General features: G+C 38.2%; 1 protein-coding gene across 1 annotated transcript; it reads left to right on the forward strand.

Annotated features, from left to right (window-relative positions):
* Nucleotides 1-4,257: 4,257 nt before the first annotated feature.
* On the forward strand, nt 4,258-15,808 carry LOC139725003 (acid-sensing ion channel 1C-like). Its single transcript, XM_071636094.1, has 9 exons — nt 4,258-4,640; nt 5,839-6,006; nt 6,484-6,645; nt 7,380-7,504; nt 10,513-10,692; nt 11,215-11,271; nt 11,945-12,107; nt 12,757-12,851; nt 15,687-15,808. Exons 1-9 carry the CDS (start codon nt 4,258-4,260, stop codon nt 15,806-15,808), a joined length of 1,455 nt encoding a protein of 484 aa, XP_071492195.1.
* Nucleotides 15,809-16,244: the final 436 nt, after the last annotated feature.

A 16,244-nucleotide genomic window follows, 5' to 3' on the forward strand; every position in this document is an offset into this window, starting at 1 on the left:
TCGAATACTATACATCAGATAAAACTGTCATTGATATGAGTAATAGCTGTATAGTGTGCAATTTAGTTGGAGGTGATTTGAATATGAAAACTTATATCAGTTTCACGAAATCCATGATTAATTTCAAAGTTAAGTTCCATACTTTTGGTCAAATTTTAACCCTCTGTACAAAACCTGAACTTTACACAGGAATTGTGTATGTGAGTGTGTACTTACAATGACCCTGAACAAGGGACCTGGATATCACCTGTTCAGAGCTCTGCTCCAAGGCAAATGAATGCTTTTATTCATGATGGATTGCCCTGGGCACTGCTAGTCTGAATTCCTAGCAAAGGGTGAAATGCACGCACATGAACAAAGTAAGCACATATTTCCATGTGCTTGCATACATCACATTTCAGAATGAATAAAGACTAGCTGTGATAGCGGAATTCCTTATGAATGAATAATAGAGCATTCAAATCCCGGCCTTTGTCCAGGACCATTGTTTGGGTGTCAACTACACATTCCCACACACACCAATTGACTTCTGTGCAAAGTTAAAGTTTTGTACAGAGGGTTGAAAATAGGGCAAAATCTGAAATCTAACTGAAAAACTAATGTTTGATTTGCTGTCCTTTTAAAATTGCCTCCAACTATAAATTGTACACTATTCAGCTATTGCTCACATCGATGTCAGTGTTATCAGATATATAGTTTTGGAACTATTAAGGATCAAAAGTGGGAAATGTTTTTTGTAACACCTAGTATCTCATGGGTTTGAAAAGAAAGGGGTTATCATGAGCTTGATCATGACTTATGAGGAATATTCTGTTCAGTCTGACAGGAGATCTGTTTGATGTCATTTTGAAATTGACTATAAGATGATCAAGATACACCGCTTTGTGGGTGTCGGGACCATTGAAATATATAGGTATAGGCCTATACGCCTTCAAACGACTCAATTGGGAAAAATTGCTTTTCACACGCACACACACATACACACATACGCACACATACAAAGTGGTATTAATAGGCACACAAGCACATTCAATAGACACAAAATACATACGCAGGTATGAGGTATTATTTACATTAGACAATGTGAGAATGTCATTTCCTTTCAGTGCCCCCTCTTTATCATTTTTATTCAAAAAAATAAAAATAAAAAGCATAAATGGGGTATTCGTGCCCCCCTTTAATTTTGTAAAGGCGCCTCCCCCTACTCTCTAAAAAAAATCTAGTGAAAATATTCACTCTAAAAAGAGTGAATACAAAAAAAGAGTGAATTTCGAGTGAAATTGGAGTGAATTTTGAGTGAAAATGTTCATTTTCACTCATTTTGGAGTGACGTCAGGGATCACTCCAAAATCTTCGAGTGATCCCTGACGTCACTCCAAAATGAGTGAAAATGAGCATTTTCACTCAAAATTCACTCCAATTTCACTCGAAATTCACTCTTTTTTGTATTCACTCTTTTTAGAGTGAAAATTTTCACTCGATTTTTTTTTAGAGAGTACGAAATTTCTGGATCCGCCCCTGAAGGGTATCTTCTGGAGGTCATATAGAAATTATATTTGGTGAAGATTTGTGTGTGTGTGTGTGTGTGAGAGTAAGCGAAAGAGACACTTGTGATGGCAATGACGTTGCCGTCATTATCTCAATTAACTCACATAATTAGGTGAATCTGACTGACATCTCCGATCGGGGGGAATAGTAAATGAAGCTGTAAAATTCGGCAGTTTTTTTCCTCTATATATCATTTGATAAAACATTAATTCGCTGTTCAGTTTGTTTAAAAGTCAACTTAAACACTTTATAGAGTTCTTATTTTTATTTCAAGGTCCACTGTACAATGATGGATAACTACAGAGAGACTGTGATATAGTTTACAAGCCAGTCTCCTGCTGTCATCGATCTGAACATGCGCAGACTGATAATTTCTTAGGGTCATTCTATATGCAGGGTTTCAGGACAACAACTCGTAGCTAACAACAGCTAGACAATAACCACAGATAATCACTGCCTACGGCACATTGCGGTTTGGGAAAACCGCAATCACAAGGAAAAAAAAATAACCCCTTTAATTAAAATTTCTTGGACGAGTAAGTCTATCGGGCAGTAATCACCGAGAAAGTTACGATTTTAGAGAACATATCAAAGGCTATATAATTTAAGGATTTCCAGATATAAGTCGAGTTAACACATGGCAGGTTCTGCCTGTTTAGATGAGACGAATATATTCATAGTAGTTTTGTCTTTGTAAGCCATTGTATTTAACACCAAAAATGTCAATCGATTCGTCAATACGTTCTAATGACATTCCCGGGCGTCGAGGGGGCAGGTGAAGATATTGAAAAGCCGTTGTCAGACAATAATATCCGATGTCGATTGGTTCCCTGCTCTCTTTACACCTAGCCCCCAACCTCCCTTTTTACCCCCTTTACTTTCCTTGAGGGGTAAAAGTGCTTGCGGCAGATACACTCTCCCAAACATATCGAGCGTGTACAGATCGAGTATCTACGGGAAACAGGTCATAGCATAGTAAATCGTGAGATCCCGTTTCTGGCACCTTTGTTCGCTTGCTTTTGCTGGAATTTGACGGCAAACTACACATGTGACGTCATACCGATTTGGAACGAGCTGCTATTTGCCGAAGACTGCAGTGTAATCACGTTGAGGGAGTACCTCATTTCTAGCAGTCAGCAAATGTTCCGTTTTTCAGTTTCAAGGTCGTAAACTACGTGGAAAGTCTACTCCCTATAGATGCGTGGTAAGTCTATCCTTATATTTCTGGGGGGGGGGGGGGGGGGGGGTTCTCTTTCTTTCTTTCCCGGAGCTAAGCCATTATATTTGTCTCACCTGTAAAGGGAAGAAGAAAAATCCATAACAATCTCTTTTCTCAGCCAGCGTCAAAGAACTTTACATGTCAAACTTTGCCATTGATACTAATTTGTTACCGTCCGAGGATTTCTTGTGAGGTATACAACTTTTACCCGAAGAGTAATGCTGTATACAATGTTGCTGTTTGTTAAAGGATTTTGTTCCTGTGTAATTCAGCCTAAAGCTACATTGATATTTCATCAGCCAATATCTACATCCAAAGATTTTACGCCAGGGTGGGGTCTACAGTGACATTTTCATGATCACAGTTTCTTGAGCAAGTGGCACAATGGCATGCTAATGTCCAGGAGGTGTATGAGGGGAGGGTAGTATAAGCGCCGCGCCTATAGGCCTACCTTCTTTGATAAAAGCTCTTCAAAGGGTCGATTACCTTCAACTTGTAATAAGCATTGCAGTGAAGATAACCCATCCTTGGTTAACGCATGAGATGCATAACGTAAATCTGAAGGATATAATCTTTAGATCTAATCTAAAGGAGGGAATTCATTTAGATCTATTCTAAAGGATCTAATCTTTAAATGTAGTTAAAAGAAGGGAATTCATTCAAACTCGCTTAGGTATTCATGAATGCCATTACTCATTTATTTACTCATTCATTCACTCGCTCATTCATCCATTCATTAATTCGTTTACTAATGCATTCATTCATTTATTAACATCTTCGTTCATTGAATGCAGATGCTCATTTCACCCATTATAGCTTTAGCTTTATCAAAATGTATAAATGATTTTCCTTTTCTGTTAATTCTATTTTGTATTTACGCGTTGTAATAATTGCAATTGATATTTTAGTCCGAGGTGTCGTGGAGGTAACTTTATTTTAGCTATTTATCAATACTTGCCACCGCTGGTCCATATAAAACTTGTCTGTTTTTTTCTAAAGGAATGATGTACTATTCATAAGAATATGTTAATCATTTACCTCATTCATTAATCATTTCAGGAATGATCATACCCACTCTTCCGTTGATTCATAAAATCTTCCCACTTTAACTATTTCTTCCCTCTATCTATTTCTTCAAATATGTGCATGTTGTACCTTTGTATACCATTGCAAGTAAGTTAATAAAAATCTAGATGTATTTGAGACAAGAACGCACATATTCCTATCATTTTCGACAAGGTTGCCATAGATCTTTGAACATAATTCATTTTGATGCAAAGTATTTGTGAGCTCACATTCGATGGAACCAATATTTACTTAATCAATTGAATGTGAATCTATGATGTTTGCTTCCAGTATATAGGTACACTATTTACTAGAGAAAGCTTATGATTCCCTGAAAACATTTAGACAGATTCTGAGTCATGCAATTATTTGTTCCATTTTAACACTTCCTTTACACAGACTGACTCCCACCCTAGAATACGATCATGCCTACCCACAAAGTGAGCGTCAAGCCCGCAGAGAACGAGGCGGACGGGGCGCCTAAACCCGGCGCCAAGAAACCGCCATTGGTGACGAGAAAAAGCAAAGTTTTCGCCGTCTCCGACCCCGCGCCGAGCATAACGCGGGACAACGCTCCTAAAACTGGTAAATCAAAGCTTACTGACGACATCATCGCCCAGATCAACGCCCAGGTCAATGACATCAGCTATAAGACGAAACCCCAAGACAGTGTTTCCATACCAATGCCACCGCCGGTGTACAAAGACCGCGTGTCATGGATGGCCATCTTCTACAAGTCCATACCCGACTCCATCGGCGTGGCTGGAGTGAAGTACGCACTCAACGTCGGAGAAAATAGGATGAGAAGGTACCTATAGCAACTTTATGATTATGTTTATTATCAACGCATAATACAAACGGGGTGTAAACATCTTACCTCCACATAATCACACAACAAGCATTCGTTGGCAGTTATTTAAGTACCTTCCAACCTCACCAATAGGCCTATAATGAGACTTGCCGGAGGAAAGATAACAATGACGACAACGACGATGATAGCGACGATGATCATCATCACATTCAAAGCTTCTCATTGTTCAAGGAGGTTTAACGGTGCGTCACGTTCTACCGCCCTGGAAGCCTTCAAAAATCTTATCTCATTGTTAATGAATGCAATTTAGGCGTTAAACTGCTATTACTGTTTTCAGACCTCCATGATTCCCAAAGTTTAGTTTTTACTATATTTGCCAATTGCAAAATGTGGTAATACCTTGGAAATTGGGTCAAGGGTCGTCTTTTATTTACTTCAAAACAATTAGAAGTTGTAAAATTATTTGCTTTATCTTCGGATTAAAAAAAATGTTGTGATCCATGATCATTCTGGAAGCATGAAAGCAAAGTGTATACAGTCCACGATTGCACTTACCAGTATGTACCATCCAACCAAGTCCAAAATGGTAAGTTCCCATAATCTTAAAAGTCTTAAAGGGATTGTATAGTTGTGGTTGAGAACTATTCAGGTTTTTAACATTTTGGTGAGATAATGAGAAACCTCTTATGAAATGGGAAAGAGCATGCAATTCCATGAGGAATTCAACGTTTATTTGATGAAAATTAGTTTTGAAATTGCTGAGATATCCAAAACAGAACGATTCTAATAAAGTGAGGGACCCACATTTTATTACGATCGCTTTATTTTACTTTGTTTTTGGATGTTTCAGTCATTTCAAACCTGATTTTCATCAAATAAACTTTGAATTCCTCACAAAATAGTATGTTCTGTTACTATTTCATAAGTGTTTTCTTGGTTTCTAGCAAAAAAGTTAAAAGCCATATTCTCATCTCCACCAATACTGTAATATCCCTTTAACTTTTGAACGGACAGTCCGACTTTGTTTCAATTCAACACAAACTTATTGTTTCACTAGTCTTTCTGTAGTTACTGAATAAACATGCTGTAAGCTTGGGGAAAGTATTCCATTTAACTGCTCTCTTTGGTTCCTAGCCTCTTTTGTGGTCATCTTCCCCCATGACCTTTTTCCATCTTCCTTCCTCCTGCTTTTTAGGTTATTTTGGATTTTACTGATCTTATCGGGTGTTGGTCTGACCAGCTACCAGATCGTCGATCGCATCAAGTACTACGCCTCGTATCCAAAAAGTGTCGACGTCGCCTTCAACTACACCAAGGAGGTTCCGTTTCCCGCCGTTGCTATCTGTAACTACAACCAGTACAAGTAAATATCTCGTCCTCGTTTTCATCATCATCTTCTTCTTCTTCTCCTCCTTCTTAATTCTCGATCCTTCTTCTTCTACTACTATCTCTTCTTCTCCTATTTCCTCTTCTTCGTCATCAACGCCTTTTTGTTTTTCTTCTTCGTCCTTCCTCTTTACTTTTCTGTAATGTGTCGAATTCCTACATTAATTCAACTTTCTGTTTCGGACTGATCATACAACATGTCAAATACAGTTTTGTCCCATTACCATAGATTTGTATTTCAATCTTAACCTTCATTATGATATTTGTGTAATGTTACATCGTCTGATTTACTATAATAATCGTCATATCGATGAGGAAGTTGTTCATTCTCTGTGATGATCACAGGGCGGCACTTCTTAAGTATTGTCAAAAGAGAGATGATATTTCTCGTCGAATCCCCGTCTCTCCTCCCACATGAGTTTGATGTAATTTTCTCTAATTTTCATTTTCGCAGATACGATCGCATAGCTGGCACCCCCTACGGCGACCTGGTCTCGCATTTTTCGTTTGACCCCTCATCAATAAACTACACACTATACGAACCGTCTTTGACCGGTGTGAACATGACGGAACTCCTTTTCGATCTTAGCCCCGATATAGAGGATACCTTTTACCAGTGAGTACCTGTAGGGCTCGCATATACCAAATAACACTGTGTAAACCACTACGGCAAATTGATATACACCCAATACCGCAGAGAGATATAGTGTATTATCGGAGTTAATTATTGATCGATTAAATTTGATGAAGTTAGACTTCACATGATTTATTATCTATGTTTTACAATAAAATAAAACACGATTGAATAAAAAAAATCAGGTCTTTCTCCTTGCCTCAATAACAAAGTTTATAGATACGTCGGGTATTGCAAAATATGATATGTTATTGGCATTATGACAAATTGTTATGGTTATGATAATGACTATGTTATGGTTATGGTTATGGTTATGGTTATGGTTAAGGTTAAGGTTATGTCATGGCCGTGATCATGGTTATGGTAATGGTGGTTATGTTTATGGTTATGATTACGGTTATGGTTATGGCCATGGTGATGGTTATGGTAATGGTGGTTATAATGGTATGGTTATGATTACGGTTATGGTTATGGTTATGGTTATGGTTATGGTTATGGTTATGGTTATGGTTATGGTTATGGTTATGGTTATGGTTATAGTTATGGTCATGATTATGGTGATGGTTACTGGTTATAATGCTCATGATTATGACAATGATAAGTAGTAGTAGAGTACTTTGATAATAGTAGGAACCCTAATAGCACAAGTAATTAGTACTGGTAAATATCGTGGAATCATCATTATTAGAGCATTATTGTTATCATTTCCCTCGCAGGATAACTTTTGGAACAACCATTTTGTCGCCCGCAAACTTCACAAAGAAGTTGACAAACTTTGGGGTCTGCTTCGCGTTCAACACAGGCGAAGATGGGTCACCGCCTATCACGGTGAAAGCCTCAGGTGGGTAAAGCTTAAGGAAGAAAGGAGTGCATGGGTTTGAGAGAGGGGGGGGGGATTTCACCCCTCTGTCCTCTCCCCGATGCACTTCCCTTTCTTCACCTCTTACATTCTTCTAGTTCAATTTTTTTGTAGGTCATCATCCTGTTATCATGGTTATTCCTCTTGTGATTATTTATTTCACTGTTTTTTACGATGGTTTTTCAATTTCTTCCTTTCCAGATTTTTTTCTTCTTCACCTTCACACTCAACATCCAAAGTATAGGTCCTACTTTCCACTCTCTAACTAAATTGAATTGGATTGAATTGAATTGAATTGAACTGAGTTAGCTAAACTGAATTTATTTTTCATGTTTTACAAGACGCTATGCAATACATACTGCTGGACAAAAAAAAAAAATTATTGATTAAAGTCGTCGAAATACAATTCAAAACAATTGTCATATAGAAACTAATGACGAAGGTAGATGTAAAGATAATATGAGCAGGCAAACAACACGGAGGCTATATCTGTGAAGGAACCAAAGTTTTTAAGCCCACAACGAATAAACATGTGGATAATAGCAGAACCAACTACAATGAGCGATGCTTGTAGGCCTGTATAGATATACTAATCGATTCCTTCGGTTCAGTTCGCTTTTCAATTATATAAAGGCCATATACTCGCCAAGTAGACAAATATAACGAGCAGCATATATATATATATAATCATATATATATATATATTAAATAGAATAGATATAGATATATATATATAATATCATAATTTTCCCCACTAATTCACAAGGGCAATGCACGAAATGTCATATAATGAAAATCTACTAGTATTTCTCTGAGACACAAGAAAAAAAAATCATTAGAAATGCTCGAGGGGTTAGTGTAAGTACATTTTGCTTATGTTTTGAAATTCGCCTTTCAAAATTTTGACATTCGAAGTCACTTTCATTTTTTTTTTCAGGACAGACATTTGGGTTGTCCATCATCATGAACACGGAGCAAAGTGATTACTTCTTCGCGATCACAGGTCGCTCTCGATGTCGTCGAGGTACTCGTCTGAAGTAAAATATTTTCGATCCTCAACGACAAGAGCTAGTGGTAGCACCATGTTGTTTAATCCTCTGCGTGCAACACCAATGCTCTGTCCATGCATAGGTATAATGCGTGTGGAATTTACATGAAGACACACTGTTACGGAAAGGGTTTATGACTTTATGAGCAAAATGTGCGTGACAACACAACTGCCTGAAAAAAAAAGAAATTAACCGTAGTTATAAAGCCGCATTGTCATCTTTCAATGAACAAAAGTTCAAGAACATCAAACAACTGGTATAGAAGTATATAGATAAAACATCTGCCGCAGATTGTAATCGAGCCGAAAGTTTTGTACTTGACCTCATTTTTTCGTAATTCAGAGGCCCTCATTAGTGCTTTGATATTGTTTCGCGATATGATTTGTGAAAAACATTGTCAGTAAAAACATGCCATGTTATTTGTTTTTGCTTTATCCTGTTGGGTTTTCTTTTTGTCGATTTTTTAGGGGGTGGGATAATAGGACGGGATTACATGCCGATTAGGAGTTCATCATGTTTCTATTCTATAGTATCTACAGACTGTGACAATGACTTATTAGGTTGGGAACATTATTCAAAGTGAAGTTGGAATAATCTGAGTGTCACTCTCTTTAGTGTGTCTATTTAACAATTTTCTTTCTTTGTTTCTCATGTCACACAACAAAATCTCACACCAAATTACTGTCGCATCTCTTCACAAGATGTCGCACACAGAGAAACATACGAAACTGATGAAAGATGAAGACATTCCATTTTCTTTTTTTTTTTTCTTAATCAAACCACCAACGTTCTACCTCTATATCGACCATTTCTATGTTGCGGTACTGCGTCTCGATTCTACTGTCCATATTGTTTTTGTTTTGTTTTTTTTTTTGTTTCTCATGTCACACAACAAAATCTCACCAAATTACTGTTGCATCTCCCCACATGATGTGGCACTAAGGGAAACATACGGAACTGATGAAAGATGAAGACATTCAATAATATTTTCCTTTTTTTTTCACTTTAACCCAACCACCAACGTTCTACCTCTATATCGACCATTTCTACAGTACGGTCCCAAAAAAAATTACAACGGGACCCCCCGCAATAATATCTTTAAAAATAGTGAATCAGTCTAAATACAAATTCAGGGTATGAAACTATAACTCATTGCCTACATCTTACAGAAAACCCCATTCGATTTGCTTCAGTGGTCAAAGAGAAATGAGGAATTTTGTAGAGGATGTCGGGAATCTCTTTTGTCCAAGTTCTGTCTATTATTCACGCGCAAGAGCATTGAATTGCTAAAATTGGAAAAATTAGACTCATGACATGCTTGACAACAATCTTTATTTCTCTGTGACCGCTAAACCAAATTGAATGAGGTTTTCTGCAAAATAGAGCTAAGATGTTATGTTTTAAGGCCCCGAAGTAGCACTTAGACAGGTCGATCACTTTGGATGTTATCAATTCGAAAATTTGATTGCAATTTTTGAGGGACATACTGCAGTATGTCCGACAAAAATTACAATCAGATTTTCGCATTGATAACATCCAATATAATTTTTTTTTCAATGCTACTTCAGGGTCTTAAAATATGATATCTTAGCTCTATTTTGTAGAAATCCCCATTCGATTTGGTTAAGCGGTCACAGAGAAATGGGGATTGTAGTAAAGCATGTCATGAGTCTAATTCTTCCAAGTTTAGCACTTCGATGATTTTGTGTGTGAACAATAGACAGAACTTGGACAAAAGAGATTCCCGACATCCTCTACAAAATTCCTCATATCTCTTTGACCACTGAAGCGAATCGAATGGGGTTTTCTGTTAGACGTGGGCAATGAGTTATAGTTTCACACCCTGAATTTATATTTAGATTGATGCAATATTTTTAAAGATATCATTGCGTAGGGCCCCGTTGTAATTTTTTTTGGGACATACGGTATGTTGCCGTACAGCGTCTCAATTTCACTGTCCATTGTGTTTTGCGAAGGTGAGTAACTTGCCCGCCCCCCACGGCGAGTGTCAGGACAAGGAGCTTGATTTCTACGACCGCTACGGCTTGCAGGAGTGCCAGCTGGAATGCATGACGAAATACATCGTATCGCAGTGCGACTGCAGGGCAGCTTTCATGCCAGGTAGATTAACCATAATGACGGGAAATTAAGATTTAAATAATATCGATTACTACGTAGTAATATTGTTTGCTTAATTTGATTTCATCAATTATGTGATGCTCATTTGTGTTGATTTTGGTATAATTATGTAGTTTAATTTTTAATGAATTCGTATTTATGGAATCAATAAAAGACTATGGACAAATAGAATAATGGTGATTATGATAGTTGTAATCATCATTATGAATCTGACAATAACAATACTTATATAATAGACTATGATATTGACACTATATACTAGTTATGAAAATGATAATAGCAAGTATTGTTATAATGACATAATATTAATCAGCGTTATTATTATTATTATTATTATTATTATTATCATTATCACCATTATCATCATCATAACTATTATTGTTATTATTACATGTTTACCAATCATATTACATCAGTATGTATCCCTAACATCGGTCATTGCTCAAATTGATTCTATTATATACATTAAATTTTTTTCTCTTCTTCTTCTTTTTTTTTTTGCAGGCAACGCATCAGTATGTGATCCAATAGAGTACTTTAGATGCGGTGCTCCTGCCTACGGTAAGTTCAAAGCTCTCGGAAGTGGCTATAGTTTGCAGAAGATGGAACTAATCAGGTTCTTTTTATATGAAATAAAAAAAACAGCAAGTGACATTGACAGAGACAATAAAAAAAATCAGTGCGTCAGAGCGATGATCATCTAATGCAGCTTAAATTCAAAGCAAAAATGATTATAGGTCAAGATGTAATATGATGGTTAATTTTGGTAAATGATTTACTAGTAACAGGCTGCTGATGAGGGATATACTTACTTAATAAATCGACTGATTGAATTATTTTTCTATAAATGAAATGTATGTACATAAAAAGAGATCAATATATACATAATAGATAGATAGATAGATAGATAGATAGATAGATAATAGATGTAGATAGACAGATAAAGAATAGAGATATAGATACAGATATGAAAAAATACGTATGTTATAATTTATATTCAACTTGCTCAGAGCAGGGAGGTGAGACGAGTCATCTCCCTGGTCAGAGGAATGAATTTTCTGTTCGTTGCATGTGACTGTCTGTGAATACACATACATAAGTGTGGTTTCATGCTTCTCTGCACAGCTGTGTCATCATCCAAACAACAAAAATGCTATTTAACGATCCCATATACCATAAGTCTTAAATCTACCTGATCACCATTAACTGATATTGTAATTCCTCCAACTTGCAGCGGGATACCTGGAGTCCCTCGGAGACTGCGACTGTCCGGTACCCTGCTTCAGTCGCTCCTATGTAGCCACCACCTCGTTCACTTCCTTTCCCTCCCTCTTCTGGGCGAATACGCTCACATACACACTCTTCGCTGGCCAGAATCTCACCTCATCTTACTTCACGTGAGCTTTTAAAATGATATATCCCCCTATCCTACATTGATTGTCTTGCTTTTCCTCAGATGAAAGAGAGAAAACGTAAATACATGATAGATAACAGTATAATTTGTATCTACTATACTTTTTGTAATTTATTGTAATGTTTTATATCATTTGTAGTACATGTATGTTGTGACAATAATGTCATCAAAATGGTTATTGGGGGAACATCATCTATGAATCTCGGAAATGCTACCAGACTTTTAAGTCAAAGACAAATTATTGTAATAGCGCATAGAGACTTTATTGTACCACGCGCTATATAAGGAAAATTTGTTATTGTTATTGTCGTAATTACAAGCTCGTTTGCACATCGTATAATTGTTCAACAACTTCAGCTGCGCATGCGCTTATAACCAGTCTTCTTGGTTTAAAGATGATGTCAGTGTAGTGGAGAAATTCGCCAACTTTGGAACGCATGCCATACAATAATTTGAAGTGTGATAGCGAAGAATATATCAAGAATCTGATTTACTACACATTCGAATGCGAGATGCCTTTAACAAAATTTGACGATCTTTGCAAATGCAAGATATTTACGTCTGCGTACATCCCTCGACATTGTTTTATTTGTTTGTTTGTTTGATTTTTTTCTGCTCTGGTTTGTTTACAGCGACAACATGATTTATCTTATCATCTACTTCAAGGCGCCTCTGAGCATTGAACAAATTTCACAGCAGAAGGCTTACACGTTCTTCAGTTTACTATGTAAGTTTGCTCGATGAATATTTCTATTACATTTATGACATCATCCTGGTCAATACGGGGTCATCCCACGAGCCCGACACCCACGAGTCATCGCATGCGGCCCACAAGTTCGACACTGAAAAAAAAAAAGGTCCTGTGTGATGAGTCGTGCAGTCCACTATTCATATCCAAACAGCCCATTGGTTCGACATGAGGAAAACAAGGTTAATGAGTCCGACGCAAGGCATGCTAGACAAACAAGGTCCACGAGTCCAACACTATGGCCCGAATTCTCGCTATCGCCAATGACGTAAAAAGTACCCGGATGTGGCTTTTTCGTCAAGATTTAGTGCACTTGGTAGCAAAGGTACTTCCGGCGCAAGACGGCACAGATTGGGGCATGGCGCGTGTTAAACCTATGGGAAAAACGTTGGGTTAGGGTTTTTGGTTATGGTTAGGGTTAGGGTTAGGGTTGGGGTTAGGGTTAGGGTTAGGGTTAGGGTTTGATGGTTAGGGTTAGGATTAGGATTAGGGTTAGGTTTAGGGATAGGGTCCCCGATAGATTTTTAGTTTCCCCAATCTGTGCCGTCTAAAAAAAAACACGCGGCGCGTTTTTTTTAAGACGGCACAGATTGGGGCATGGCGCGTGTTAAACCTATGGGAAAAACGTTGGGTTAGGGTTTTTGGTTATGGTTATGGTTAGGGTTAGGGTTAGGGTTAGGGTTAGGGTTGGGGTTAGGGTTAGGGTTAGGGTTAGGGTTTGATGGTTAGGGTTAGGATTAGGATTAGGGTTAGGTTTAGGGATAGGGTCCCCGATAGATTTTTAGTTTCTCCAATCTGTGCCGTCTAAAAAAAACACGCCGGAGCGGGTCATAATTTGCACAACGCTAGCGTGCGCGTACGTGTACCCTACCTATAGCGCAGCGCCGACCACGGATAATAGTACAGTAGGCCCGAGCCAGCGAGTTGCCAGGCCTGTCATATTCGTACACTGTAGTCCCCGCCGCCGGCGGCCGGCCTTGCATTAGCATCCCATGCACCAGTAATGCACGCTGCGCATAAGCTACTCTTAACACATACCGATACGGCGTACATCACAGATTAGTCAGCTCTGCATACGCTGAAAATATGCTGGAAAATATTCACCCACCTGGATATACAGTATATCGTCATGGAATGCCCATCTTTTTTTTTCCTCTCTCTCTGTCGAAATGTCGCGAACACAATCGGGAACGAACAGTGATGACTGATCTCGAACTTATCCTGTCTCCGAAGCAATTTCTTCCAAGTAAGTACGTACAATGTACGTAGGCACTAGGCGTGGGCCTACTACCTAGTGCTACTATAATACTACCACTATTGTACTTGTAGTAAGTCGCGCGTGCACGTACTGCGCTGTGGAGTCACCCGCAAACTTCACCCACGCGGCCACGTCACGTCTCGCATGCCAGTAAGGGTCCTATTTCTGCAGATTTTTTTCATTTATTGTCTTGCGAACAACACATGGCAGCTTCGCAGCAACAACCGATAGTCGTATTAACAGCAATTTCTTAAGAATGGAGAAATTTCAAATCATATTAAAGCTGTAATTCAAGTCGAGAAAACCGGAAGTACACGTAGAATACAGTCGGTTGTGTGTGTAAATAGCATTAGTCACGTATCACGCGCGTACGAACGGAAGTGACTTTGCTACCGGACTATCCCATAATGCACCGTAAATGACGCTTAAATCAACATCCGGGAACTTTTTACGTCATTGGCGATAGCGAGAATTCACGAAGGTGGTACAAATAAAACCATGGTTTAAACCATGGACAAAAACCATGGAGCGCCAAGTGTTGCGCGGAATATTTCGTCGACAAAATGACCGTTTCGTTAACGAAATTATCATTTCGTGGACGAAATGTTCATTTAGTTACAAAATGTTGTTATTTCGTTACAAAATAATCATTTCATAGACGAAATGACTGATTTCGTAACGAAATATTCCATGCGACACTTGGCGCTCCATGGTTTTTGTCCATGGTTTAAACCATGGACATTAAATTTTGTACCATATTCGTGAATTCGGGCCTATAGGTCCAAACGACATTACATCACGGGTATTAGTGTGGGCCTTGTTTACCTATAGTGTCGAACTCATGTATGGAATGTATGACTCTTGGGCGGTATAACTCGTGGGCTGTTGACTCTTGGGATGTAAGACTAGTGGGTGGTATGATTCGTGGGTGTTGAACTCGTGACGTGCATTCGTTAGATAATGATCCCGAAAAGCTTTAATGCTCACAGGCAAGGAAAAACTGTACATAGAAGCCTGCACTTATAAACACGACAACCTTTATTCATTAAAGCCAAGTTTGCTAATACCCTCTGGACTGATAATTTTTGGCATATTTTTGCACTCCTTAATACGGTATATCATCTGATTGATTTTGTGATAGCTGATGCAGGAGTGATTCTTTGCTAAAATAAGTCTTATAACTCTAGTTAATGTAATAAATGTCTTCTGTTATGATTCTGTTATAATTGCCAATATCGTTATCGTTTGTACGATATGATTATTGATATCATGATTATCAATATTACCTTGAACGAATATGTATCTGATAAATATGATGATACAAATTCTATTGTGATTACAGAACATGTATCATTATTAAAATCGTCTTCATCGCTGTAATTATTATCACTGCTAATCATAAATGATATGTAATTGTGCAGCATGTGACAACAATTTGGAATAGGCACAAAGTTGTAGTTCTAGCAGAAAGGACTGTGGCCACAGTGTGTATTATCAATGTTACTTTGTAACCTTCAGAATAATAACTTATCCCCACTGCATGCTTGTTGACCCAGGTGATATCGGCGGTTCGTTGGGTCTCTGGCTTGGTGGCAGCATTCTCACCATCTTCGAATTCTTTGATCTCTTCGGCAACTCCGTCTACGTCTACACCAAGCGAATACCTCATCTCCGATAGATCGATCGATCGATCACACACGAAACAAGGTGCTCGTAAGCTGGAGCTGTTCCGATTGGATGTATGCTGTTATATCGCACCATTGAAGCGGACGTGCAATCGGTCATGACGATATCGGATGCGAATGTCACTGCGATCGGCGTTGATCGGACATGTGGCGTGCGGATATGTTTTATGACGTCCGTGACGTAAGGGAGATTCCACGAGTGCCTTTTGAAGTCTTCATGAACAACGCAGCTCTTCATAGAGCTCATGAAATATACTCCCTGTGTATTTCACATACACATGATATGAAGACCCTAAGATAACGAAGATGTGCCTTGAAGTATACACTGTACTAATACTGACATATTCATAACTAAATTTCAATGCGCATTTGATGCCTACGACAAGAAGAAGATATCAGTGTTCCTAGATTTGCCACAACACGTGTTGT

This window comes from Diadema antillarum, unplaced genomic scaffold (assembly GCF_040938485.1).
Source record: "Diadema antillarum isolate AM-2024a unplaced genomic scaffold, OU_Dant_1.0 seq00000009_RagTag, whole genome shotgun sequence".
In the NCBI taxonomy this organism is placed as follows: domain Eukaryota; kingdom Metazoa; phylum Echinodermata; class Echinoidea; order Diadematoida; family Diadematidae; genus Diadema; species Diadema antillarum.